The sequence below is a fragment of the Canis lupus genome, chromosome 5, assembly GCF_048164855.1.
Source record: "Canis lupus baileyi chromosome 5, mCanLup2.hap1, whole genome shotgun sequence".
Lineage (NCBI taxonomy): Eukaryota > Metazoa > Chordata > Mammalia > Carnivora > Canidae > Canis > Canis lupus.
Window position 1 is genome coordinate 72,648,215 of NC_132842.1, and position 27,896 is coordinate 72,676,110.

The 27,896-nt window shown below is 46.7% G+C and overlaps 1 protein-coding gene and 1 long non-coding RNA gene across 13 annotated transcripts in view; one reads left to right on the plus strand and one right to left on the minus strand.

Annotated features, from left to right (window-relative positions):
• Window positions 1–3,529: 3,529 nt before the first annotated feature.
• Window positions 3,530–27,872, minus strand: RCC1 (regulator of chromosome condensation 1). Of its 10 annotated transcripts, none has more exons than XM_072827533.1 (13): window positions 27,717–27,785; window positions 26,088–26,139; window positions 20,348–20,478; window positions 10,643–10,724; window positions 10,001–10,048; window positions 8,903–9,090; window positions 8,544–8,723; window positions 7,398–7,494; window positions 7,161–7,283; window positions 6,513–6,668; window positions 6,137–6,256; window positions 5,651–5,803; window positions 3,530–4,685 (listed from the first exon to the last, which is right to left on the minus strand). In XM_072827533.1, the coding sequence occupies exons 3-13, from the start codon at window positions 20,468–20,470 to the stop codon at window positions 4,510–4,512; spliced, it is 1,446 nt and encodes a 481-aa protein (XP_072683634.1). In that variant the 5' UTR covers window positions 20,471–20,478; window positions 26,088–26,139; window positions 27,717–27,785; the 3' UTR covers window positions 3,530–4,509. The 10 variants fall into 10 exon arrangements, with proteins under 10 accessions (XP_072683634.1, XP_072683633.1, XP_072683632.1 ...); XM_072827532.1 differs by lacking the exon at window positions 26,088–26,139 and adding an exon at window positions 26,211–26,356 and having other exon boundaries at window positions 27,717–27,783; XM_072827531.1 differs by lacking the exon at window positions 26,088–26,139 and having other exon boundaries at window positions 27,717–27,872.
• The window catches only part of LOC140634076 (uncharacterized), a 33,617-nt gene continuing 25,004 nt past the window's right edge, over window positions 19,284–27,896 (plus strand). For all 3 annotated transcript variants that reach the window (XR_012031635.1, XR_012031634.1, XR_012031636.1), the window contains exon 1: window positions 19,284–19,693. This is a non-coding gene — a long non-coding RNA (uncharacterized lncRNA). The remainder of the gene's footprint in view (window positions 19,694–27,896) is intronic.

Consider the following 27,896-nt stretch of genomic DNA (forward strand, 5'->3'; position numbering starts at 1 on the left):
CTAAATTTAGGGCGTTGGGCCCGGAAGTCAAGTGCTTACTGATTCAAAAACTTGAGATCCAACCAACAGCTGCCACATTTCCAGTTCATCCTACTTATCACAGCAGTGTAGTTGTCAGGGCGCTTTGGCTGTCAATTGCAACAAACGGAGCACCAATCCCAGCCCTGCTCTAATTATTTTGGCAAGTTACTTAACCTGAGACTAATACGGATAATAGTAGTGCTCACCACATAGGGTGCTGTGAGGAGAAAATGAGAAGTTGGGAAAAGAACTTGGCCCAATGCCTAGTGTCCGGTAAATTCTCCAATATGGCATTTGGAGGCCTTCAAATTATAACTGAGGGCTGCTTATTCAGTAGTTTGCCAGCCCCTTTGCGGTGCTCTTTGCTTACTGCAAGTGGAAGACTTTTAAACATTTGCTTTTAATTTAGATTGTAAGCTTCATGAGACAGGGATTTGTGTGTTTTGTTTCTAATCAAATTTCTACAACAGTGTTGTTTGGGGATAATGGTAGACACTGAGAAAATGTTTGCTAATTTTATGAAATAAACAATAAACAGGGATCCCTGGTGGCTCAGCGGTTGAGCTCCTGCCTTCTGCCCCCGCGTGATCCTGGAGTCCTGGGATTGGGTCCCACATCTGGCTCCCTGCATGGGTCCTGCTTCTCCCTCTGCCTGTGTCTCTACCTCTCTCTCGGTCTCTCATGAATAAACAAAATCTTTTTTTAAAAAAATAAACAGCAGTCCCTTACCCTATCACTATCCTCAATTCCCACTCCCTTCAGAAAATGTTTCCATGTCTTCCTAGAATCTGCGCATTTTTTTTTTAAAGATTTTATTTATTTATTCACGAGAGGCAGAGAGAGCGAGGCAGAGACACAGGCAGAGGGAGAAGCAGGCTGGCTCCACTCAGGGAGCCCGACATGGGACTCGATCCCGAGTCTCCAGGATCACAGCGTGGGCTGAAGGCGGCGCTCAACCGCTGAGCCACCGGGGCTGCCCTATCTGCACATTTCTACATGATATACTTTCTCAATGGTAGTTTCAGATGTTTTAGCAACTGTCCTTCATTCATACATATACACTTCTCCATCTTCTGATTATAATTTCTGGCAAAGCAGGACCACCTGGCTGGTTCCGTCAGTGGAGCATGCCACTCTAAATCTCGGCGTTGAGTTTAAGCCTCACGTTGGGCAAAAAAACAAATTTTGTCAAAGCAATATGGACATTTACAACTTTGTAAATATTTATAGCAGAGCCACATCTTATACAATGATTACATTTGTTTTGGGATAAACAATCCAGGTTGGAGGAGGATGGAGGAAAAGATAAAAGAGTACTTGATGCATTTCAACAAAAGGAAATTGATACTTAGGGACACCTGAGTGGCTCAGCAGTTGAGCGCCTCCCTTCAGACCAGGGCGTGATCCTTTAAGTCCAAGGATGGAGTCCCACACTGGGCTCCCTGCATGGAGCCTGCTTCTCTCATGAATAAATAAAATCTTAAAAAAAAAAACAAAAAACTGACACTTAAGTCGGGCGCTAAATACTCAACACCAAAAAAATGTACAATTGTCATAAAGGCATAGGGAGTATTATAGAGTACCATGTGCCTGACACTGTTCTAATATATGTAAAGCACCTACAGAGAGCTTTAAAACGCTCACGTGCAATACAAGGAAAAGGAAGTTCTAGGCTCAGGTAGAGGCTGATGTAGATTCCAGCCTAGTTTGTGCATTGGTAGGTAGCTTCTTGAACTCAAGCAAGTCACAAATCTCAGGGACTGTTTCCTGAAGGACAAGTCTGACTTCAGAGGGCTGATACAGGATTAAAAGAGCTATTATTGCATGTAAAGTGTTCAGCACAATGCCTAGCACATTTTACATTCCAATGCAGAAAAGCTGTTAAGAACAAGGAATTTTCAACATGCTATACTGTCAAAAGGAAAAACTTCAGTAAATCTAATCGAAATGGGCTTTTTTGGGGGGAATGAGGAAGAGCAGACACACAAGTGTTTCTTTACAAAGAAGATATTATAATCAAGAGACTTAAAAAAAAAGAGAGACACTTTTAAGAAGTTAATTTCCCATCAGTATAGTGCCTGTATCAAAACTAAAACCTCAAAGGGAAAAAAAAAATCACAGAATACATTTGAAGTTCTTTTACATCATATTCATTTTTCCTTCCAAGTCACTGACATCCATGAAGAATCCTTCTGGTGATAATAAAAACTTCCTGTTATGTATATAACAGACATTCACTGTCTGTTACAGCATTGTCCCCTGTAACTTTCCGCAATTACAAAAATGCTCTATGTTTGCATAGCCCAGAGGCACTAGCCATACAGGACTACTGAGGACTTGAAATGTGGCTAGTGCAACCAAGGAAATTAATTTTAAATGTTTACAAATTTTAAGGGATTCAAATGTAAATAAACACATGTAACTACTGACCACCATTATTGACATGTCAGCTGTATGATTTGGTTGATCAAATGGCTGGGAAAATCTACATTAATACACGTTGTAAAAAAAAAAAAAAAAAAAAAAACACGTTGTATGGGGCGCCTGGGTGGCTCAGTTGGTTAGACATCTGACTTGACTTCAGCTCAAGTCATGATCTCAAGGTTGTGGGATCAAGCCCTGTGTTAGGCTCTGTGCTCAGTGGGGAGTCTGCTTCAGATTCTCTCACTCTCTCTGCCCTTCCCCCACCCCCCTCTTTCTCTTTAAAATAAATAAATCAATCCTAAAAAAATGGATCTTTAAAAAGGGGCAGCCCAGGTGGTTCAGCAGTTTAACACTGCCTTTAGCCCAGGGCCTGATCCTGGAGACCTGGGATCGAGTCCCATTTCAGGCTCCCTGCATGGAGCCTGCTTCTCCCTCTGCCTGGGTCTCTGCCTCTCTCATGAATAAATAAATAATTTAAAATACACATTGTAAGCAGTCTTAAGAGTTATTATGAGGGACGCCTGGGTGGCTCAGCAGTTGAGTGTCTGCCTTTGGCTCAGGGCATGATCCTGCAGTCTCAGGATCGAGTCCCACATCAGGGTCCCTGCATGGAGCCTGCTTCTCCCTCTGCCTCTGTCTCTGTGTTTGTGAATAAATAAAATCTTAAAAAAAAAAGTTATTATGCAGTTAATCTTGTTTAATCAATTACATCAGCTGTTGAAAATGATATAACAGCAAGCTTAGTATAAGTATTTATAGATAGGTACTGTATTCAAATCTTGGTTTGGGATTAGGATATGAAAAGATCCATTCCATGTCTCTTACATTATGCAGCATAATTTTTTAAAAAAAATCCAGTGAGTGATTCCTGAAACATAAATACCTAAGCAAAAATCAACTTTTTCTCTTTTTTGATTTGTATGAAACAGCCACATCAATAGCTGACTGGCACATACCATGACATTGCAACATCACTTAAGTCCTAGCTTTGACCAGGTGCATAGGTACGGTTTTATTCTGCTCTTCCCAACACAGCAGGTGCTCCCTTAAAAAAGCAGGGAGTATGTAAAAAACAAGTGGCCTGTTTTATAAAACTCTAAATTTATTCAAAGTGTTAAAAGATTTCACTCTCCCCTCCAAAATACTTTACATTTTTAAAAAATCAAAACAGTTTTCTATTTTCTCAGCCACTGTACAAGCTGCTGCTTCCCTTCCTGGGCACCAGCCTCTGGCCCTCTGACCCCCTTCCCCTCCCTCCCTTCACTTTCAATATTGCTATAAGTTTGTTTATAAAACTTTCCTTCCCCTTCCCTCCATGTCCTGCCCTGCAGATGTAGCTTCCTTTCCAGACTTCAGGCCCTTGGCTGCAGGTAAGGCAGGTTGGATGGGCAGGATACTCAGGCAATACCTGAAGGGCAGAATGCTTTGTGCTTCTGGGATAAAGGCTGATTGGCTTTTTTCTTGATCAAGTGGAGGATCATTTTTTCTTCCCCATGAACATCTGTTGAGGGCCACATATTTGGCTTGGGGTTGCCCATGGCTGGGCAGCCCTGCCCCATCTCAGGTTTCCCCCAGGCATAGGTCCATGACAGCTGGGTCTGACCACCATACCATTTATATGCCTGTGGATTGTGAAGGACAGAGTGGCACATGGCTACAGTAGGGCCTGAAGATCCCCAACTTTTCAGAACGTGGGCACCAAATCCCGAGGGGAGGAATTTTTGGTTTTTGGCAGGCAAAACCAGGGTCAGCCAGGACCATGGGAGGTAGGGATGAGGGAGAAAGGTCTAACCACAGAGCTCTGGGGTGAGCAATGTTCCGGCTGCCGAAACCCCCTCCCCTCTTCCATTCCCTCCCACCTCCCCTTCATCCTATAGGTTGCAGGATGATTCAGGAAAGGAGGATGGAAAAGAGGAAAAGGATTCTGTTCTGCTGATAGGAAAAAGGCAGGAGATGACAGAGCACTCGGGGCTGGGGGAGGCTTGCTGGAATCTGTAGTTTTCATAGCTTCTCAGTTCCAGGAGAGAGGGTGGGGGGCCGGGAGCCAGGCCCGCAGAGGCTTCATCAGCTCTGTTCCTTGTCCTTAACTAGTAAGACTGTGTGCTGGCCCCCACTGGACACAGATAAGACCACACGGTTCTCCAGCTGTTTGCCTGTCATCTCCACTGGGCTCCAGGCATCGTCTTCCTGCCCTGTGCCCAGCTGATAGTTGGTGCCCATGCCCCAGGCAAACACACGACCTGCAAGGGAGAGAAATGGGGGCAGCTGTCTCTAGGATCCCTAGCCCCACCTTCCTATATCATGAGAAGCCTGGAACATGAGGGTAAATTCTGGCTTTGGCCTGTAGTAGCCGAGCAATGTCCCTGCCTCTGGGAGTTCAGGGGAGCTGGGAGCCAAGGAGAGGATGGATTAAAAAAACAGCTTTGTCAACCAGAGACCACAGTCCTTACATATTGCCAAAGACTTCTCCCTTCCCCTATGCATGGCATTCAAGGCCCTACATGACTGGCCACTCCCCAAACCCTTACACTAACCTTCCATTCCAAGGACCTCTGAGATCTTTGAGACTGCTCTAGACATTTCTGTGCCTGGGATGAGCTCCATTGCTTATCATAAAGGATTGAGCCTTTAAGGTGTAGTACAAGCTCTACTTCCTCAGGAACTATTCCCACATAATCCCAGGTCAAGCGCTTCCATCAGCTCCAGGCTTCTCAAGGTGTCCATGGCTATCCCACTCACCCACTCAGGCTTTGGTGACCACCTAGTTCACACCCTCCTCTCCTGTACCTGCCAGAACCCTGGTATCTAAGCCTTCTTTCTCCTAATAAAAGTCTAAGTACAACTCCCTTGGAAGGTGGCAATACTAGGCTATAAATCAAGGGGTCACCTTGGTGGAAAATGTAAAGATAAGCCTGAGTTAGGAGTCTGGAGACCTGGATTTAAGGCCTATTGGCTGTCTGGGCCTCAGTGATATGTCTCTCTTTATTATTTTTCTATGCTACAAAACAAATCACCCTCATTAAAATAATCTGTTCACTCATTTTACGTTCATCAAAGCCAGAGCTTCTGACAGTCGAGAGAAAAGCAACGTGCTCTCTGCACCTCAGCTCTATTTGATGATGGACCTCAGAGCCTGATGAGCTCTGGGGGTAAGAACCATGACCCCCAAAACTAAACCACACCAAGTGCAGGTAGCCTCACTTACCATCCTTGGTCACAGCATACCCCACGGAGGCCCCACAAGCCACTGAGGAGACAGCAGGGAGCCTGGAGATGAGGGTGGGTATGCTCTTCTCCTCAGCACCCTCCCCAAGGCCCAGCCGCCCATACTCAGCCCGGCCAAGGCTGTACGCTTTTCCTGTGGGAGGGGGGGAGAGATGAAAAGTAGCAGAAGGTACACTCCAGGTAGACCAGGTTAGGGTTAAGTTCCCGTATCCAAGGGAGCTGGTCCCCACAACCAGGGCGGTGAGAAGCAGGTCTGCAGCATCTCTCCTGGTTTTGGGGGAGGCCTGGGAGAACCTCCTTAGGACCCCACTGAACTCATGCTTGGAAAAGTGCCAGGACTCTGGGGGATGGGGGTGGCCCTCAAGGACCCACATCTGGCCCAACCAATGGAGCAGATCCAGGTTCCAAGGACCATGGTCTCAGGAGTCTGGCCAGGAACACTCCACCCCTGACCCAGAGGTCCCACCTTCTGAATCCATGCAGACTGTATGATGCTGGCCACCAGAGAAGCCCACCCAGGACTTGGTAGAGTTCTTGAAGGATGTCAAGTTTTGGGGTACAAAGCAAGATTCTGTCCCTGGGGTTCCTGGGAGGAAAAGGCCAAGATAGAGCGGTCAGGGGTGAAGCTGTCCAAGGAGGGGTCCTTCTTCATCCCCTCACACAGTGAGGCTGCTTCCCTCACACAAACACCAAGGTACGGATAGTCTCAATTTACAGATGACAAAACTACAGCTCTGAGGGGTTAGCTCACCCCATCAAGGATGCATGACGAATGAGTGGAGAAGCCAGGATTGGAACCCAAGTCACTCTGGGCTATGCCAGGTGTAGGGCTTGGGACTCACCAAGCTGATGATAGTTGGAGAGGCCAAAACCATATACATGGCCCTCACAGGAGATGGCAAAGGTGAAGTAGGCACCACAGAAGGCATCTTGGAATCTGACATGACCCCGGCTTCCTCTGGATTTCAGCATCACACACTTGGGGACCAGGAGTCGTTCTATAGGCAGAGAGGAGGCGAGAGTCAGTGGCAGACACATACAGCTTCTCTCTCTGCCCTGCGTGTTTTTTCCCAAAACTATAGCCCTTGCAGGGAAGCTACACAGGGATTCTTTTCCCTTTTCCCTATTAAAAAGAGGAAACTGAAGCCAAGAGAGTACAAGTGCCTCGCTCAGAATCCCAAAGCCGTAAGAGGTAACATTTACACAGAACTTACCATGTGCCAAACATTCTATGTTAACCTATTTCAGTTCACCACAACCCAATGAAGTAGGTTTAGAGATGAGGAAATATGTCCAGGGTCCCAAAGCCAATAGGTAGTAGAACCAGGATTCAAATCCAGGGTGGTCTGGCTTAGAGTCAGAGTTCTCATCTATCTCCATAGGCCTATCTGATGCAAGCCTAAACACACATAGAGACTCCCTCCTGCATCTGACCTTCACCAAGGGGTGGCTTGCCAAGTTGCCTGGCCAAAGGGACCTGAGCCACCTACCAAGGCCCTGACGGCCACCACGGTTGGCAAATAATTCAGGCACACGGCCCAGCTGGCCCTGCTCCCCGCAGCCCAAAGTGTAGAGGTCACCATCAACTGTCAGCATCACCAAGTGGTCATTTCCTAAGGGGGAGAGGAAGGCAGAGGATACAAGGCTTGTCTGTAAGGCCCAAGACAAGCCCAGCCCCAGAACAAGTTTCTCCAATTCCTGCCTAGAGTGAGTACCCCCAGACTCACCTGAGGCCACCTTCACTACAGGCATAGTCAGCTGCACTTGCACAGGCACCATGCTCTTCTTCATGGGCTCCAAGAGTCCAATCACACCATTATTGTCCTAGAAAGCAGGACACAGCACTTACCAGCCAGTCCTGGCTGCCCCAAACCAGCCAGATCCAGGCTTGCAGGCAACCACAGAGCTGTCTGGTGAAGGGCATTGGTGCCAGATGGGGATAAAGAAGTGGGCAGGAGCCAGGACAAACAGTGAAATACTTAATGAATGAAATCATATGTGGCTTGTCATTTGCATTAAAATAAGAAAGGAATAGGGTAGTGGATGGGAGTAGAGAGGAAACAAGCTTGGCAAAGTTGATGACTGTGAAATGAGGAGATGGATGTTCAATGTATTTTTCTGATTACTTTTATGTGTTTGAAATTCTCCATAAAAAACTTTAAAAATAGCCCTGATGAGGAAACACTTTTGTTTTTGACGTTTCAAAATAAACTAAATACCGAAGTATCACAATTTTAATGTTGACTCTACTGTTTTTATTTTTACTTTTTCTACTGTTTATTTATTTATTTATTTATTTATTTTATTTATTTATTTTTTTATGATAGTCACACAGAGAGAGAGAGGCAGAGACACAGGCAGAGGGAGAAGCAGGCTCCATGCACCGGGAGCCCGACGTGGGATTCGATCCCGGGTCTCCAGGATCGCGCCCTGGGCCAAAGGCAGGCGCTAAACCGCTGCGCCACCCAGGGATCCCTTTTTCTACTGTTTAAATTACACTCCCTTCCCTCAGAAATTCTGAGATGTGACAATCCTTCCCATGGACCCCCAAACCCCTGACAGATGTAGAAGAGGGCCTGGGAGGGCAGAGGTTGAAGGCAGGGAGATGGGTGAGAAAGCAGGCTGGCTTCCTGGGTAAGCCTCAGCCCAAAGGCATCCTTGACCCACTCCTTTTCAAGATACACACTTCCTGATACAGATTCAAGGAAACAGCCAATGGTGTAGACGGCTGAAGAGAAGAGACCCGGTCTGAGCCCAAGCTCTGCCTCTGGGCCATGATTTCTCTACCATTAAGTACAACAAGGAAATGGAAATGGATTATCACTGGGGTCTCACTAGTCAACCTCCATGCAGTCTTCCAGACTTGGTCTTACCCGGAAGGAGCCCCAGAGGAAAACTCGACCATCCTCAGTGAGAGCTGCTGTGTGACTGTCTCCTGCTGACACCTGTACCACTTTCTCTTGCAGTTCCACTTTCCCGGGGACCATCTCTGAGCCCTCCACTGATGTGTCCCGTCCCAGGGCTCCTTCATCGTTGCAGCCGAAGGAGTAGACCTGTGCCCAAGATGCCCCCATTAGTGGAAGGTCTGGCTTCAGTCCATTCTTGTTTAGGCAACTCCCTGCGCAGCTAACCAGCTCCATCTCCACAGAATAATGTGTGTGGCTCAAAGCTCCTTCCCCAAGCCCCCCAATCCTGGGCCCGGTCCAATCCTGTGCCACCCACCCCAACATACCTGGCCACTTTTGCTTAGACACACAGTATGCATGCCCCCAGCCTCAGCTTGCACGATGTCCTCCGGAATGGGCACCAGGGCTGGTTTCTTCCTCTCCATCACATTCTCGCCCAGCCCCAGCTGGCCCACGTCGCCCTGGCCCAGTGTCAGCACGATGCCTGGTTCTGTGCTGTGGGACCTATGGGAGACTGAGGGATGAAGAAGATGGCTCCTGAGTGTGCACGATGACAGGAGGGAGGAGAGGGTCACTGCATGGGCTCTGGAACCACACAGACCTGGGTTCAAGCCCCTGCTCTGCCACAGACCAGTCATAGGATCTTTCTAAGAAGCCTGTCTCCTCATCTATAAAATATGAATAACAAAAATAACTCTGTCACAAAGTTTTTGTGAAAACTAAAAGCTGAGCACGTTATTAATGTGAGGGAAAAGATGGAAACATGAAGACACTCAATACTGTGATATAAATCTTGGTGGGGACGGAAGAGAATAGTGAGGATGCATATAGCTTTCCTGAATGGCTCTAAGTTCTCAGGAGTCACGGTGCCAACAGTGAGGACTCAGGTAACGTCTACCCTTTACTGACTGCTAACTCTATGAATGTTAAATTGCTTCCTAGTCCCTTAAATTATGCTACAAACCTTCTATATTTAGGCTTCTGTTTTACAGGAAAGCAAACAGACTCAGAGAGGTTAAGTAACCTTCCCAAGGTCACGGAAATTTGCACTGAAGCCAAAGGGAACCTACGTGGGTCAGAGCACTGTCCCTAGCCTCCATCCTCCGGCTGAGACTTAACGCCTAGACATATTCCCCAACCCTTCCGCTCCTATCTGGGAGCAGCCAAGCAGCTGAACAGGGAGGGGCAGGAGCAGGGGCAGAAAACCAGCAGATGAGGAAATGTACAAGCCAACCAGGGGACTGCACCGGGCCATCTGCTGGCCAACGGCGGTCGCCGCGGGCCCGGACAGCCAATGGCGTCCAGCTCCTCCCCCGGGGGGCGTGGCCACGGCTGCCAGGGCCGCGACGGCTGCGCAGAGGGTGCCCTGGGCAGGGAGCCACATGGTCGGGTTGTCTGGTCAGGAGGGCTCAGCCTCTGGGCACCTGGAACACGACGGGAGGCAACGGCCCTCACTGCCTGGTTACGACGGTCTGCAAAAGACAGACACTGTCTGAGTGTGGGTTCACACTCTCCCCTCCCAGATTGGGGGTGGATCTCTCTCCTCCCCATCTCCCTCCACAGTCCCAGGAAGGGGGGAAACACAGCTACCTCCCTCAAATGTTAGCAAGATATTATCTCTTTCCTCTTAACAGCCCAGTGAGGTTGGTGCTGTTCTTGCCTCTATTTTATGAATGGGGAAATTCAAGCTCATTGAAGTTAAGTCACTTGCCCATAGCTACAGGGCTAGAAAGTGGCAGAGCCTGGACTTGAACCCATTTCTGGAAGTCAATGGTCCTAGCCCTAGAGCATTACTGCCTAGAGCAAAGTCCTAGCTAGGGTCTTGTTTTGGGGGCTGGTTGGTTGTTGTTGTTTTTGCCAGTACCGCTGTGTAGACAAGTCTCTGCTCCTTCATGATTTCCAGAGGGTGGGATTCAGTAAGCTACAAGAGACCCTCCATCTGGGTGGAGTTTCTGGGCTTCCAGGCTCCTCAGCCTCAGATGTCGAGAAGGAAGGAGCCCAATCCTAGATTCTGGGGGCTCCAAGAGGCCCTCTCCATTCGGAAATAAAGGCCAATACCAACTTACCCTTCACCTTCTTGCTTTTGGGGAGAGCATCTTCTGGGGGTGACCTTCTCTTAGCTATACGTTTTGGTGGCATCTTCCTTTCCTGAAAAACCGAGGCAAATATTCCATTTCAGAAATGGCAATCATTTTCCTGCCCTAACTAGGCAACATTTGCCAAAACCCCAAAAAACATAAGAGGAATTCCAGCAATTCTACTTAGAATTTATCTGAGAAAGCAGCCACTTAACTGACAGAGCCACCAGGTGCCCCAGACATATTTTTTTCTTTGTACCTTTCTATATTATCTAAAGTATCTGACAAATAACTTTACATATATTTCTAAGTTATTTATTATTTATTTTAGGTTTATTTATATATTTTTGTAATCTCTACACACATGGGACTGAGATCATGAGTTGCATGTTCTTCTGACTGAGCCAGCCAGGCACCCTATTTTTTATTTTATTATAAAAAATAAAAATCTTAAAAAATAATAATAATAAAATAAAAATAAAAATCTTGAAGAACAGTATTAAGTAAAGTACCTTTCATAGTACCCCCCCCCCCAACCGTGAAATAACCACTAGTAACTTTGGTAAAGACTACTGTTATCAGATCAAAAAAAAAAAGTTATTTTCATTACATAAAACCAAACCAGACCATTTATGCCTTCTGATCCAAAAGTGCCACTCCTGGGAGGAACCTGGCTTTCCTAAACAATCTAGTAAGAAAGAAACACTGTATATACTCACCAGGTGTTAAATAAGGAAGGGGGGAATGACTGATGGGCGAAAGAAAGGTTCTTGGACCTAGCACCATCCAGGATAGCTGAGAGCTTCAGCCTCAAACCCTTCTCTTATTTGGCGGCTGCTGCCCCACAATGGTCTCCCTGTCTTCCTCAAGGCTGCTGAGAACAGAGACATTCTCCCCAGCTCTCTCAATTCCAATCCAGCCCAAATTGTGTCCAAAGCCTTCTTCCTCCACATACCCAGCCCTGGAAATAAATCTTTATAAAGCCCTAGTCTTTAAGATTATAAAAAGCAGGGATCCCTGGGTGGCGCAGTGGTTTAGCGCCTGCCTTTGGCCCAGGGCGCGATCCTGGAGACCCAGGATCGAATCCCACGTTGGGCTCCCAGTGCATGGAGCCTGCTTCTCCCTCTGCCTGTGTCTCTGCCTCTCTCTCTCTCTCACTGTGTGCCTATCATAAATAAAATAAAATAAAAATTAAAAAAAAATAAGATTATAAAAAGCAGTCATATTGTCTAAGCCTAGTGTTCCCAAAATCTGGACAGTAAACCCTCTGGAATGGACAGCAGGGGCCAGGGCACTTTAGAGCTATCCTGATAATAGAAGGGGTATAGCCTATGCCAGTGAAGAGTCTCAGGACCAGAATCAGTGCTCAGCTACTTTCTAGATGCTTGACCTTGGGAAAAAACTTAATCTCTTCATGATTCAGTTTCTTCCTCAGTAAAACGGATAATTTTACCTACATCTTTGTTATGTGGGATTAAATGAGCTAATACTATAAACATAATAAGTTAATATTGGCATTATAACATGTAGAGCCTGCCCCACATAATGCTTGAACAGTTCTAATCTAATGCAACCCACCTCTCTTCCATTTTGTAGCTAAGAGATGAGACTCTACCCAAGATAATAAATGGAATAGGAACTCCAAGAGCCCTTCTCAGGCTCACCTGTGGGCCTAACCATCTCTTTCTCCACCAGGTCCTAGAGCATCAGCCTCTCCAGCTCCCCTCTGCATGAGGGCCAATGGCCTCTGAATTTCTGAGCACATTTCTGCTAACTATCCTTAGGGAGAATAAAGGATTGAAGATAAGAAAGTAGCCAGAGGTTTAGAATCCTCCTAGCCTATGTAGCCTAAGTTTCTACAGATTGTGACTGCCCAGTTCTGACTCTGATAAAGTGGCATTTCTGAATGTCAGCCAACTGTTTATTCTCTAGGGGTGACTCCTCCTTTCCAACCCGCCTCTTTGAGACCCCCTCTTACCATGCTAAAATGCACATCCTCTGGCATTAGAGGGAACCGGATTTACCTGCCAGAGCTGTGGCTTGTTCACCCTGGCTTTTGTGACCATGGTTGGCCAGCAGCCTTGACCTCTCTGAGCTCTATCCTCTTTATTTATTTATTTATAAGAGTATTTATTTATTTGAGAGAGAGTGAGAGCCAGAGAACAGGGGGAGTGGGAGAGGGATTTATTCCACAAATATGTGAGTGGCTATTACCGGTGCTTTGGCTTTGGGCCAGGTATAGCAAGGAAAAAGGAGATTAATCCTCTCCCTGTTCTCATGGAGTTTACATTGTAGCAGGAAAGAAACATTAGGGGTGGTGCTGAGTGAAAAATAAGCAAGGTGACATAAGAGATAACCTGGAGGTGAACAACAATGTGAGTGTACTTCACAACACTGAGCTATATGCTTAAAGATGGTTAAAATGGGAAAAAATGGTTAAAATGGTAAATTTTATGCATACTTTACGAAAGAAGAGAAAGAAAGAGAGAAAAAGAAAGAAAGAAAAGAAAAGAACTTGGGTTAGGGGAAGAGAGTGGTCAGAAGGTGTCATTTAAGCTAAGACTTGAAATATGAAAAAACCAGCAGGGCAAGAGCAGGACAAAAGTAGCCTAGTAAATGGTGTGGCAAGTTTGGAAACCTGGAGAGGCCAGTGTGGCTGCAGCTGGAGAAGAAAAGGTCAGCTGGCACAAGGTGAGCAGGGGCTGGGTCATGCAAGGCCTTCTAGGGAAAACAGAACAACTTTAAGAAAGTCTTTATCGGATTTACATTCTTAAATGGTTGTTCTGGCTACTGTAAAGAAACTGGAATGGACTGGCAGAGGAGGCTATTGCAGGCATCCAAGTGAGAGATGATGTTGACTTGATCTGGTCGGTCTGTCTGAGGTAACAGAGAAAAAGGAGACAAAACAGATCAACTTAGAAGACAGATTTGAGGGATCCCTGGGTGGCGCAGCGGCTTGGCGCCTGCATTTGGCCCAGGGCGGAGACCTGGGATCGAATCCCACGTCGGGCTCCCGGTGCATGGAGCCTGCTTCTCTCTCTCTCTCTGTGACTATCATTCATAAATAAATAAATAAATAAATAAATAAATAAAGACAGATTTGATTCACGAATTAGATGTGTAGTAGAGTGAGGGAGAGGGAGGGATCCAGAATGACTTTCTTCATCCTAAAAAAATCCAAGGGATCCCAGGGAGGCCTACCCAGGTTCCCCCTAAGCGCTTGGCCAAACACAAGGACTCTGAGGCGTTGGCTTAAATGACTTGGAGAATGGAATGGGGCGCCTGGCTGGCTCAGCTGGTGGAGTATGTGACTCTTGATCTCAGGGCTGTGAGTTCGAGCCCTACACTGGGTACAGAAATTACTTAAAAATAAAATCTTTTTTAAAAAAAATGACTAAAAGGATGGCAGAGTTCTACATAGTGAGCTGGGACAAGTGGGAGAGGAGACTGGAGAGCCCCATTTTACCAGGTGTTTTCATTAAGTCTGAAGTTGCTGGGAGCCAACAAAAAGGGATGTTAAGCATGCAGAGCTGAGTGGGTTAAGGGGTGTAGGATAGAACAGGTATCCCTTATTTCAGGTAGACAGCTTGTATTTTTGGCCAAGCTGGCAGCCAGTTCACCGTGTCCAAAGCCCTGTCCTACCAAAGGCAAACCTCCTGTCGGCTCATTAGAATGACCTGTAGAGGTCAGCTGTGCCAGGGAGGGAGAGCATATAGTAGCATGGAAAAGCACTCACAACAAGAAGTTAAGTGAACATAGGGAAGAGGGGCACCTGGGTGGCTCTGTGGTTGAGCACCTGCCTTTGGCTCAGGGTGTGATTCTGGGGTCCTGGGATCGAGTCCCACATCAGGCTCCCCAGAGGGAGCCTGCTTCTCTCTCTGCCTACGTCTCTGCCCCTCTCTGTGTGTCTCTCATGAAAAAATAAATAAAATCTTAAAACACTCACACAAACACACACACACACACACACACACACACACACACACACACAGAGAGAAAAGAATTATATCAGCATACTGGTGCTGATGCTAGGCTGACCTGTAGGCAAGGCCTGGAGGAGAGACAGAAAAATAAATACGAAGTGGTTGGTATCACGGGGCACTAACAAAAACGTGTTACTGTGGGTTGGAACCCAGTGAACATCTCCTTAGTCACCTGTGTTTTGGCTAATATCGTGGAGCATCTCACTGCAAGCTAGGCACATTTATCCTACTTTACAGATGAGGAAGCTGAGGCTCAGAAAGGTAAAGTATCTCATTCAGGACTAGAAAAGGAAGTGAAGGTCTCCACCAAGTTGGTCACACTCCACAAAGCTAGTGCCCTTGCCAAATTCTTCCCCGAGCTCCCCATTCTCTCACCTGCCTGGGACCTGTCTCTTATATCCTCTCCCCAGGAAAAGGCAGCCACTTGGCTCTGGTCTTTCTGATCCCCACCCCATGTCATTCCATAAGTCATTCAAGATCTTTCTAAAAGTTGAACCTGAAACAAGCAGCTTCCTTGCTCAGATTCCCCAATGGCTCCCTTTGCCTGGAAGATAAAGCCCATATTTCTTAGCCTGGTGCAAAAGGCCTCCAGAGTCTGGTAATGACTTAACTTTTGGCCTCATCCCTTCTCTGTCAAATCCTCCTTTCCCTTCCCACAGAATTTTGGACTGCTTACTGTTCTCTCCATACTGTTTGCATCTCTATCTCTTCCCATCCCTTATCCTACTGAAGAATGTCTACTCAGTCCCAAAGTCACCTCCACTGGTAAATCTTGATCCCTCCTCTCATCCTAAACTAACCATTCTTTCCCAGAGAAACTGGGACAGAGTTTTGGATCTTGACTACTCTAATTTACATGTTTGTCCACCATACCAACCTAATCCTTAAAATATGAGCCATTCTGGTGGCACTGGCCATGCCTAACTTCTCTATGCCAACAACCTCTTACTTCTCACAACAAGTTGAAGGACTATAACTCTTAATCCAATTGATGGGCCTGAGGCTCACAGAAGTAAATTTATCTGCCCAAGTTCATACAGCCATAAGAGAGTCAGGAACAGAACCCAGGTATATCTGATTGACTTAAAAACCGGCCAAAGGCAGGCCATGATCCAGACAGAGGTGAAGGCAGCCCAGGCAGGCCTTCCCAATCCTCCATGAGCTTGGCCAAACATGATACTTGAGGGCAGAGGCCAACGAAGTGGATGAGGATAGTGAGACCAGAGAGGAGACACTGGGTCTGAGCGAGTGGGTCAGGTGGGTGTGGGAGCCACTGAAAGATGTGAGGAAGGCCAGACCTGAGTTCTCTATGAGCCTCAGAATATTTGCCTCTCAGATGAAGGCCTCTGGATACTGCAGAATGCTGTTGTGGGCAATCCTGGAGGTAGGGCAGGAGATGAGGGCACCTTCTAAAAGGTGGAGCCCCTGGGGGCACCTGGCTGGCTCACTCAAAAGAGCATGCAACTCCTGATCTCAGGGTAGTGAGTTTGAGCCCCATCATGGATGTAGAGATTATTATTATTTTTTAAAGATTTTTAAAATTTATTCATTCATGAGAGACATAGAGAGAGAGAGAGGCAACGACACAGGTAGAGGGAGAAGCAGGCTCCATGCAGGGAGCCCAATGTGGGACTCGATCCCAGGACTCTAGGACCACGCCCTGGGCCAAAGGCAGGTGCTAAACTGCTGAGCCACCCAGGGACCCCCCAAGATGTAGAGATTATTAAAGAAGTGAATAAATAAGCTTAAAATAAATAAGTAAAAATTATAAAAGGTGGAGCCCTGCACCTATTACCCATCTGCAAATCCTCTATTGCACAAATCAGTCCTTTGTACAGTCTCCTTTTTTTTTTTAAAGATTTATTTATTTATTTATTTATTTATTCATGAAAGAGAGAGAGAGAGAGAGAGGCAGAGACATAGGCAGAGGGAGAAGCAGGCTCCATGCAGGGAGCCTGATGTGGGACTCGATCCCGGGACTCCAGGATCGCGCCCTGAGCCAAAGGCAGGCGCTAAACCGCTGAGCCACCCAGGGATCCCCCAGTCTCTTTCTCTAACTGCTCTGGGTGTGTTTTCTTAACCACACACTAAGTGTCTGGGCTAGGAATAAGTAGCAATCTTTGGTCCACCCCTTACCCCTAACAGACAAACACTGCTTCCATCCTCAGCAGCATACAGTCTGGGAGAAGAGTGAGACACAGTCACAAATAAGTAAAAGATATAGAGTGAACTTCCATGAATATCCAACTATAATGCCCTCTGAGTAAGTGTGTTCACCCTAGTTTTAAAGATAAGAAAGTCGAGGGCAGCCCCGGTGGCGCAGCGGTTTAGCGCCGCCTGCAGCCCGGGGTGTGATCCTGGAGACCCAGGATCGAATCCCATATCTGGCTCCTTGCATGGAACCTGCTTCTCCCTCTGCCTGTGCCTCTACCTCTCTCTCTGTGTCTCTCATGAATAAATAAATAAAATCTTTAAAAAAAAAAAAAAAAAAAGGTTAAGAGAGTCGAGAGGCTCAGGAAAGTGTCCCAGGCCACAAAGGTGGGATGAGATCCCAGGTCTCCTGACCACTCCTGACCAGGATCTGAGCATCTATCTCCCTTCCTTCCCTCCCCTCTTCTGGGGAGAGTGAATGAAGGCACACCAGACTAGACAGTCTACCAGGGGCCTGGTGCTCCTGTTGTGACCTCCTATGACCTCTCCACAGCCTCTTTTCTGCAAAAAAAGACAGCCCTCTCTCTCTGACCACAGCAGCTGTCCTGGCCACCACCCCACCGCGCCTACATGAGGAGGGCAGACACTTGCCCGACAGTCTCAGAGGCTTAAGAATCTCTTTGTGAGAAAGGTCCCCAGGAGGAAAGGGAGGAGACAGTCTCATGTGTCAACAAACACTTGCTGAGCTCCAATGTGCCAGGCACAGAGCTGGTATCCTTCACTCCTGGAGTTCCTCACCAGAGGAGCCCCCTAGTACACAGAGCTATGCCTGGGGGAAAGGGGCTTGAGCTTCCACCAGATGTTAGAACCACTGCTTTATGAAAAATACAGGATATTAATAATTCTCATCACATGCATCTTAGCTTCATTTTACAGATAAGGAAACTAACACCCAGGGAGATTGGGTGGGTGGCCCCGGAGCACCCAACTAGTAAGCTGCAAAGCCCAACAGTATTCCTGCTCTTGGGATGTCTTTGTAACCAGAGCAGATGATGGCATCCCTGGGTGGCGCAGCGGTTTGGCGCCTGCCTTTGGCCCAGGGCGCGATCCTGGAGACCCGGGATCGAGTCCCACGTCGGGCTCCCGGTGCATGGAGCCTGCTTCTCCCTCTGCCTGTGTCTCTGCCTCTCTCTCTCTCTGTGACTATCATAAATAAATAAATAAATAAAACTTAAAAAAAAAAAAAAAAAAAAAAAAAAACAAGAGCAGATGAACTGAATTCATCTTTCTAGACTCCATTCTGACGCCCTGCTTGGGTGACACCTGCTCCCCTGCAGTGTTCCTTGGTCTTGCACTCCAGACCTTTCAAGACTTGCCGTACTGTCCCGTTACTCTTTGTGCGCCAGACTTAAATATCTGTGGAATTCGGGATCCCAACAACTCACCTATACCTTCATGCCTTTGCATGCTCCTGCCTGGACTGCACTAACCCCTTCCCCGCAGTCAGCTGCATAACCCTACTACGTTGTCCTTTCACCTGGAAAGCCACCCTGACCCTCCTGGGCAGGCCTGGGAGACCGCCCCCCCCCCCCAAGAGCCCCCGTACCACTCCGTACACTCAACTTCCGCTAGGGCACAGAAGTCCCACTTGGTCGGAGCACCTCAATTACTAGCAGGTGAACGAATGACTTGCCGGCAGCAGCGCCCCTGGCTCCAGGGACATACTCGGTGACACACGGGACCGTAACGGAGGCCCCCGGATGGGTGTCCCCGTGGGGGCCGGGGGCTGTGTAAGGGCCACGCGGGGCCCTTCTCACCATTGTTCCCCAGCCCCGGCCGCTCAGCACGGAGCAGCCAGCCAGTAAATAATCGGCTGACAGACGAGGGGATGCGAGCCTCCCAGCACACCTCTCCAAGGGCCAGCAGTCCTCGTCCCGGCGCCTGGTGACCCCCGCAGAAGCCCTGCGTCCCTCAGGCACACGCTCTCTCCGGGCAGGATCGCTCCCCTGCTCTGCCAAACGCATCCTACAGACGAACGCTGGACCAAATCCCTTTCCCGCTCCGGAAGGGCAGCCCCTGCGGGGGCGGCGGGTCCCGGGCCGCGAGGCGCGCGGGTCTGCGCCCCAGGGTCACCGCGGCCGCGCGCTCCCGGCCCGCCGCGCTCGGGCCGTTTGAATCTCCCGCCCGCGCGGCCGCCGCGGGCCGGGCGAGAGGCGCGGCGGCTGGGGGGCCGCGCGGGCCTCGCCGGAGCCGGGCGGGGCCGGGCGGACGCCAGGGCGCCCCGAGGGGCCGGGGACCCGCGCGCCCGCCCCCGCGCCTTCCTGCCGCCCGGCTTCACGTGGGGCCGGCGCCGCCGACACGAGCGCGCGGGCAGCAGCCCCGGCCCGCCTGGGCTCCGGCTGCGGCCGCCCCGCGCGCCGCCCCCCGCCCCGACCCCCCGCCCGCGACCGGCGCGACCCACCTCGCTGCAGGTCCGCCACAAGCAACTCCTCCGCTCGCCGGCCCCGCCGCCAACTGCCCCAGAGCATGCGCTCTGCGGGCCTCCGGCCCCGACCCCGGGCCAGAAAGGAAAACAAAGAGCCCGGCGGCCCCTGGCGGCCGCCCCGGGAAGTGCAAGTGGCGCGCTCGGGCTGGAGCGCTCTGGACCCGGCTCGCTCCGCCCACGCCCCGGGATTGTGCGTGTGTATTTCCGAGGCTCCAAGTCCCGACCCGGGGACTGACGACCCGAGACAACTTGAAGCCAGGGTCGGCTTGGGAAGATCTGGTGGGGCAGGGGCCGCACGGAGGAGAAAGGTCTTCCCTGCTCTCCAAAGGGTCCCCGTCAGAGAAAGATGAGAAATCAGACTGTCAACCACCACGGAGGGGCATCTGGCTCAGCGTGGGGCTTAAAGGAAGGCTTTTCAAGGTAAGTCTAAGCGGGCAGGGCAGCTAGGACACGTATCCTTTGCGATGACAGGGAACCGATGAAAACCTGGGGTGGTTGCGGGAAATTGCCAAGGTATGCCCTGGGCAGGGGGTGCCCGGGGAGTGAGCGCAGAACGATGGAGGAGGAGGAGAGTCATCACGATGCAGGGCCTCGTGTGTCTAAGGACTACACCCTCTGTTCCCAGGCAGTGGGGAACTAGGGAAGGGATCCGAGCAAAGGAGTGACCTGAGCAGAGTTTTGTTTTAGAGCAAAATGGAGAATGGAACTGGGGAAAGGGGAGACCAAGAGTGAGGGGAGCAAGAGAAGTGTGGGAGATTAGCTAAAAAAGAAGATGAGGGTGTGGATTGGGGTTGGGTGCTCTCTTGTTAACAGTCTTTCCCCAGGATGGATACAAACAGTTCAGGATGTCAGGTGTTCCCTGAGGTGACCTCCTCTGGCCTTTTGACTGTGTCTGGGGATTTCTGAGGTCAGGGCAGGGACCCCTGCAGAAGGGTATTTTCTCCATTTCATGTTGATTCTGACTCTGAAAGTCATTCAATCATACCTGAACTTTTGATGAATATTTACCAACTGAATTTCTTCTACTATGCAGAGCCCACCCCAAAGTACTCCCCCATCTTCAGGGTCTCTTACCTCTCCAAGTTTACTTCTGCCTCCATCATGGACTCCTCTTTTGGATGATATGCTGTGAAACTTCTCCAAATTTAAGCCTGGATCTTTGATCTCTCTGCTGTCTTCTTCCAAGATCTTACTCATTCACATGGCTTAATGTAATTATAAGAATGATTATCACCAATTTTGTAGAATCTTTTACTTTGTTAACTACAGAAACACATCCACTCATGTCCATGAGCTCATTTGTTCCTTACAAAACCTCATGATTGTTGGAAAATGAGACAAATGAGGTTCATAGAGCTGAGGGAAGTTCTGTAGGGTCAACCAGAACTCTTGTTCTTTTAAATGAGAGGACAGTCCAAATGGCCTGATTCTGACCTCCACCCTAAGTTTCAGCCCCATATCTCTTCCCAGAAGACCCAACACCAAAAATAAATCATGTTTTTATTTTCTCCCCTCCCAGCTTCGTCCTTACAGCCAAGATTAAGGTTCTCTGAGAAGTAAAGATTTAATCCTTAACTTCTTTTCTGGTTCTTCCTCCTTCTCTCCTCTTCATGTTTCTGTTTCTGCCCCTCTGGTCTAAAGCACCACCCTCCTGGCTTCTACTTCTGGCTCTCATCCCTTCCCCTCCATTTTGTTCCACCTAGATCTCCCCACATTAGTCTCCCTAACTCATGGCTGTGAGAACATGCCCTGCTTAGAAATCTTGGAAGACTAATCTCTAAAGATGGTATTTCTTTTTTTTTTTTTTAATATTTTATTTATTTATTTAGGATAGTCACAGAGAGAGAGAGAGAGAGAGAGAGAGGCAGAGACACAGGCAGAGGGAGAAGCAGGCTCCATGCACCGGGAGCCCGACGTGGGATTCAATCCCAGGTCTCCAGGATCGCGCCCTGGGCCAAAGGCAGGCGCCAAACCGCTGCGCCACCCAGGGATCCCAAGACGGTATTTCTTCACTGCTCTGCTTGGAGCACCAGGTGGCAAATGTCCTATTCTCCCCTTAGCCTCTGCAGTGTACTCTGAAGGTGCCCATATTCATCCTACCTTCTCGCCTTATGTGGGCTGTTTTCCCTAACAAATGCCTTTCTTCCTGCCTTGCTGAGGTCTTGATGAATCTTTTTTTTTTTTTTTTAAGATTTTATTTATTTATTCATGAGAGACACACACACAGAGAGGCAGACAGAGGTAGAGGTAAAAGCAGGCTCCATGCAGGGAGCCCGATGCAGCATTCCGGGACCGTGGGATCATAGCCCAAGCCGAAGGCAGACACTCAACCGCTCAGGCATCCGAAGTTCTTGATAAATCTTAAGGCTCAATTCAGTTCCCATCTCCATGAAGCCTTCCTTGGCTTCACTTTATCTTTTCCTGTTCTGAACCCAAATACTAATTTTAATTTTTTCACATTCTATCATTATTTTATTTATTGAGCACAAACCATAATAGGAATAATTAATTGAATCTGGCCTAGGAGTGTCTCAAATGATAGAAGTGAAAGACATTGAAAGTTATTATAGCTGTATTCCATATGCATAGAAGTTAAGAAGAAACGTAGAAGTTAAAAAGACCCAAAGTGAATTTCTTGGCAGTATCTAAGATTGCAAATATACTGGATGCTATTAACAATAGATTCGATATTGTAAAAGCAATGATTAGTAAACTTGAGGGCATAGCAATAGAATCTATCCAAAATGAAACACAGAGAAAGAATTTTTAAAAATTGAAAATACTATCAGTGAGCTATTGAATAACTTTAAGTGGCCAAATATACAGGAAAGCAAGGAGGAGCTGGGGACAGAGAACATATGAAGAAATAACAGCTTAAAAATTTGCAAACTACAAACCTAGAGATCTGTGATAGGTAATTTTATATGTCTACTTGGCTAGGCTGTGGTGGCCAGCTGTTTGGTCAAATGCCAGTCTAGAAGTTGCTGTGATGGTATTTTTCAGATATGATAACCTTTAAATCAGTAGACTTTGAGGAAACAGATTACCTCCTGTAATGTGAGTGGGCTTCATCCAATCAGTTGAAGGCCTTAAGGGAAGGCATTCTACCAAGACTGCATGTAGGCTCAAGACTGCAGCACCAACTCTTGTGGGAATTTCTAGCCTGCCAAAGTGCCCTACAGATTTCAGACTTGCCAGCCCCCGCAAATACATGTGCCAGTTCTTTAAAATAAATCTCTATCTATCTACACACATACCTCCTGTTGGTTCTGTTTCTCTAGAGAACCTTGACCCACACAAAATCCAAGAAGCTCAAGTAACTCCAAGCACAAGAAACAACATACATCAAAATCAAATTGCTTAAAACCAATGATAGAAAATCTTAAAAGCAGTCAGAAAAAAGACATGTTATATACAGAGAAACCAAGGATACAGTGCAACATGTTAGGTACAGAGGAACAAAGACAAGGATACAATGCAAACAAGATGACAATGGAGCAACATCTTTAAAGTACTCCAGCAAAATTATATCTAATAAGGTAAACCCATCAAAAACATCCTCAAAAATGAAGGTGAAAAGAAGTTATTTTAATATGTACAAAAGCTGAAAGAATTCATCATCAGGGGATCCCTGGGTGGCTCAGAAGTTGAGCACCTACCTTCGGCCCAGGGTGTGATCCTGGAGTCCCGGGATCGAGTCCCACATTGGGCTCCCTGCATGGAGCCTGCTTCTCCCTCTACCTATGTCTCTGCCTCTCTCTCTGTGTCTCTCATGAATAAATAAATAAAATCTTAAAAAAAAAAGAATTAATCACCAGTAGAATCATTGTAAAAGAAATGTTAAGGGAAGACCTTTGGGCAGAAGGAAAATGATACCAGACGAGAATCTAGATCTACACAGAGGAATGAAGAGCACTAGAAAGTACCTTATTTCACCTTCATTTTTTCTTTTTTTTTATTTACGATAGTCACACACACAGAGAGAGAGAGAGAGGCAGAGACACAGGCAGAGAGAGAAGCAGGCTCCATGCACCAGGAGCCCGACGTGGGATTCGATCCTGGGTCTCCAGGATCGCGCCCTGAGCCAAAGGCAGGCGCCAAACCGCTGCTCCACCCAGGGATCCCTATTTTTTTCTTTCTTAAAACTGTAAGAAGGATAATTACCTCTTTTTTTTTTTATGAGAATTACCTCTTTAAACAAAAAAAAAAATACGGGTTTTATAATATATGTAAAAGTGATACATGTGACAACAATACTAAGACTATGAAGTGATAAACATATGGTTCTTATACTATCCTAAGTGAAGTGATATAGTATCAATTAACATGGACTCTGATAAGTTGAAGATGTATACCATAAGCCCTAAAGCAACCACAAAAATAACAAAGTTATAGCTAGTAAGCTAACAAAGAAGGTAATATAGAATCAGAAAAAGATGCTACTCTTTTTGGGGGGAGCAGTGGGAGAGGGAGAGAAAATCTTAAACAGGCTCCACACCTGATGCAGGGCTCAATGCAGGGTTCAATCTTGCAACCCTGAGATCTTGACCTGAGCTCAAATCAAGAGTCGGACACTTAACCAACTGAGCCACCCAAATGCCCAATACGCGTTTTTTAAAAATATATTTATTTGGTTATTTATTTATTTGAAAGAGAGTGCACAGAACTATGGTGGGGTAGGGGCAAAGGGAAAGGAAGGGAGAGAGAGAATCCGAGGCAAGACTCCCTGCTAAGCAAGGAGCCTAATGCAGGGCTCAATCCCACAACTCTGAGATCACGACTTGAGCTAAAATCAAGAGCCAGACACTGACTGAGCCATTCAGGTGCCCCTGATACTCATTTTTTAAAAGGTAGAATAACAAGACAAAAGAAACAAAGAACAGATGAGACAAATAGAAAACGTAGATCAAGATGATAAGACTCAAACCTAAGTACATTAATCATATAAAATAAGGATCTAAACACTCCAGTTAAAAGGCAGAGTTTATCATAATAAATTTTAAAAGACCCAATTATACACGACTTACAAGAAATATAGTTTAAATATAAATACACAAATAGGTTAAGAGCAAAAGGATAGAAAAGACATTCTGATAACACTAGTCAAGAGAAAAAACGCTGGAGCAGCTATAGTAGTAACAAAGTAGATTTCAGGGCAAAGAATATTATTGAAATAAAGGAAGGAATTTCATAAATGATAAAGGAGTCAACTAATCAAAATATACAAGCCTGAACTGATATGCAACTACTAACAGAGTTTCACAATACGTGAACCAAAAACTGGAAGAACTTCTTGAAGAAATAGACAAATCCACAAATATGGCTGGAGATTTTGATAACCCACTCTTGATAATTGATGGAGTAAGCAGGCAGAAAACCAGCAAAGATATAGTAGGCTTAAAGAACACTCTCAACCAACCAGCTTGACTGATTACATTTATAGAATGTTTCACCTGTCTTCACAGCAAAATATATATTCTTCTCAAGTGCCCAGGATACATTTACCAGGAAAGTCCATGTTGTAGGTCACAGAACAAGTCTTGTAAATTTAAAAGGATTCAAGTCGTATGAAGTATGTTCTTAGACTACACTGACATTAAAGTAGAAACCAAAAAAAAAAAAAAAGAAAGTAGAAACCAATAACAAAGATCTTTGGAAAACTCCCAAGTATTTAAAGACAAATGCACTTTTAAATTTCCCATAGGTAAAAGAAATCAAAAGGGAATTTGAAAGTATTTTGAGCTGAATTAAAATGAAAACACAACATATGAGAAGTTGTGGGATACTGTTAAAGCAATTATTAGGGAAAACTGATAGCACTAAATGCCTATTAAAAAAAAAGAAAGCTCTCATATCAATGATCTCAACTTCTACCTTAGGAAATGGGGGGTGGGAAACATTATATGGTCTCATTCATTTGGGGAATATAAATAATAGTGAAAGGGAATAGAGGGGAAGGGAGAAGAAATGGGTAGGAAATATCAGAAAGGGAGACAGAACATGGAAGACTCCTAACTCTGGGAAACGAACTAGGGGTGGTGGAAGGGGAGGAGGGCGGGGGGTGGGGGTGACTGGGTGGGGTGGGGGTGACTAGGTGGCGGGCATTGAGGGGGCACTTGACGGGATGAGCACTGAATGTTATTCTGTATGTTGGCAAATTGAACACCAATAAAAAATAATATTATTTAAAAATAGAAATGGGGGTGGGGAGAGGAAAAAAAGAAATGACTGGAAGAGGGGTGTCTGCGTGGCTCAGTCGGTTAAGGGTCCAACTCTTGATTTCAGCTCAGGTTGTGATCTCAGGGTTATGAGATTGAGCCCGGAGTGTTGCTCTGTGCTGAGTAGGGAGTCTGCTTCAGAGTCCCTCCCTCTGCCCCTACCCCTCCCCACTCATGTGCTCTCTCTCAAATAAATAAATGTTAAGAAAATAAAAAAAAAGAAATGAGGCAGAGTAAACTCCACTTAATCAGAAGAAAACGAGATAGAAGCAGAATCAGTGAAATAGAAGATAGAAAAAAAGTTTGCCATGTGCCAGGCACATACAGGTACTGAGCTTATATATATGGTCCCATTCCTTGAGGCCAAGGAAGGGCTCTCACTCTTTCAGGAAACTATGCATTTCTACTTTATTTTCCAGTGTCTAATAAAACTGAGTGCATGGGTTGTAATTCATTACAACTGAAACTGAGATTTTATGGTGAAGTGGTTATTATATTAGCTTAATAAAAAAAAAGTGGTTTAAACCAGGTAGAAATAGAATTTTTTGAGGCATGACATAGGTTGAAAATAGGTTCTGTAAGTGCCTGCCACTTACTGGCTGTAGGACTTGGCCAAGTTCCTCATATCCTCCAACTGGTTTTCCTTATCTGCAAAATGGGCATAAAGAGTACCTACTTTACAGAGGTACATGGAGTATCAGGTTAAATAATGTACATACGTCACCATGCTGTCTTGTTCAAAGCTAATTCGGTTTTGGGAGTTAGGTCCGAATCCTCGTTCTGCTCCTTACTAGTTAGGTGGTCTTGGGGAAGTTACTAATCCCTTAACTTCTCCTGGAATGATAGGGTTCGTCCTGAGATAAACCTGGTTCAGGAATAGATATGTGATGGTAGACTTTATTCATTCAACAGAATTTATTGGACACTGTATCCTAGGTTGTTTGCTTCAAAAGCAATATTTAACAAACTCATTGTGCCTTTATACATTTTAAACTTTTACAATTAACTCATTTAATGCTCATTAAAACCCCAAGGTAGGTACTTTTGCCATCCACATTCTATGGATGAAAAAAAATCAAGGCAGAAGTCACGTGACCTGCCGAAGGTCACGTGGACAGCAAGTGGTGGTATTAGAATTCAAACGCAGGCAGTCTTCAGACTCCTAGGTTTGGCAACTGATAGGGCTGCCTACATGCAGAAAAAGGCCTGAAGACACCTGGGGGGCTCAGCCTTTGGCTCAGACCTGGGATTGGGTCCCACATTGGGCTCCTTTTGGGGAGCCTGCTTCTCTCTCTGCCTTTGTCTCTGCCTCTCAATCTTAAAAAAAAAAAAAAAAGAAGAGCCTGTTTGGAAAAAGCCTAGACAGGTAGGTTGCAAACAGGTCTGGCACAAAGGGTGGGGCCTAGAATACCTGCTAACAGTGTTGCTTCAGCTACACTTTGGACATGGAAAGAAAAATGCACTTATGTCCTGCCCAGCAAGTTACTCAGCCTTACCTTGTTAATTTGTACCAAAAACTAAAACCCCTGCCTGGTTAGAAGGGGGGAAAAAAACCTCTTCAGACATTTGACTGAGCACTTCCCCTCCATAGGCTGCATATGTGGTAGAGGAAAAGATGAGAATTGGACACAGGGTCGGCCTGGGGTATAGAGGATCCCTCCCAGCAAACCTGCACGAAGATGATTTGCTCAGAGGCTTTACTTCTTAGCTGTGGGCTTGGGCAATCAGCCGGTTAGACTAGCACCTACATTCATCGTATGTGCCAAACTTAGAATGGTGCCTGACACAGGTTAAGTACTGCAAGTGTACTTGTTTGGACAGATCACCTTAGTCATACTCTTTAAAAAAAAATAAACCCAACAAGCTCTCCCAGGTTCTTCATACTACCTTGTTCTATCCAGAGTGAAATTGTCTGGCCAGGCATTCCAGCAGTCTGGGCTAGGGTCCATTACTCAATCTACTTGAATGCCTGGGTGGCTCAGTTGAGCCCCTGCCTTTGGCCCAGCAAATGATCCCAGAGTCCTGGGATCAAGTCCCACATTAGGCCCTGCGTGTAGCCTACTTCTCTGCCTGTCTCTCACCAAAAAAAAAGAAAAAGCAAAAACAAAAACCCAATAGCCCATTTGCCTTTTTCCTGACCCTGAAGGCTTGAACTGGTCACATGGCTGTTAGAAGCCCCCTCCCCACCACATGTTCTTTTAGCCCACTCTGGATCTAGACTCTACCTTCTAGATGGTTCCCTGCTAGACCCCATCCTTCAGGACCTCCACTGCCCTGTAACACTGGCAGCCAGCACAAGCCTCACAAGATTTCCATTGTGACTCAGCTTCACATCACAGGCAGGATGACAATTTTCTCAAGCTTAAATTCCACTGGAAACACTGGCAGTAGATTTTAACCGGGCT

Coding starts and splice junctions, on each gene's coding strand:
- RCC1 (XM_072827531.1), bottom strand. CDS start 20,470: ATGAGTAAGATCTTGGAAGAAGACAGCAGAGAGATCAAAGATCCAGGC. Junction 9,091..10,000: donor TGCCTCCCGTCGTGTTCCAG/GTGCCCAGAGGC, acceptor TTCATCCCTCAG/TCTCCCATAGGTCCCACAGC. Junction 7,284..7,397: donor TGTAGTGAAGGTGGCCTCAG/GTGAGTCTGGGG, acceptor TCTCCCCCTTAG/GAAATGACCACTTGGTGATG.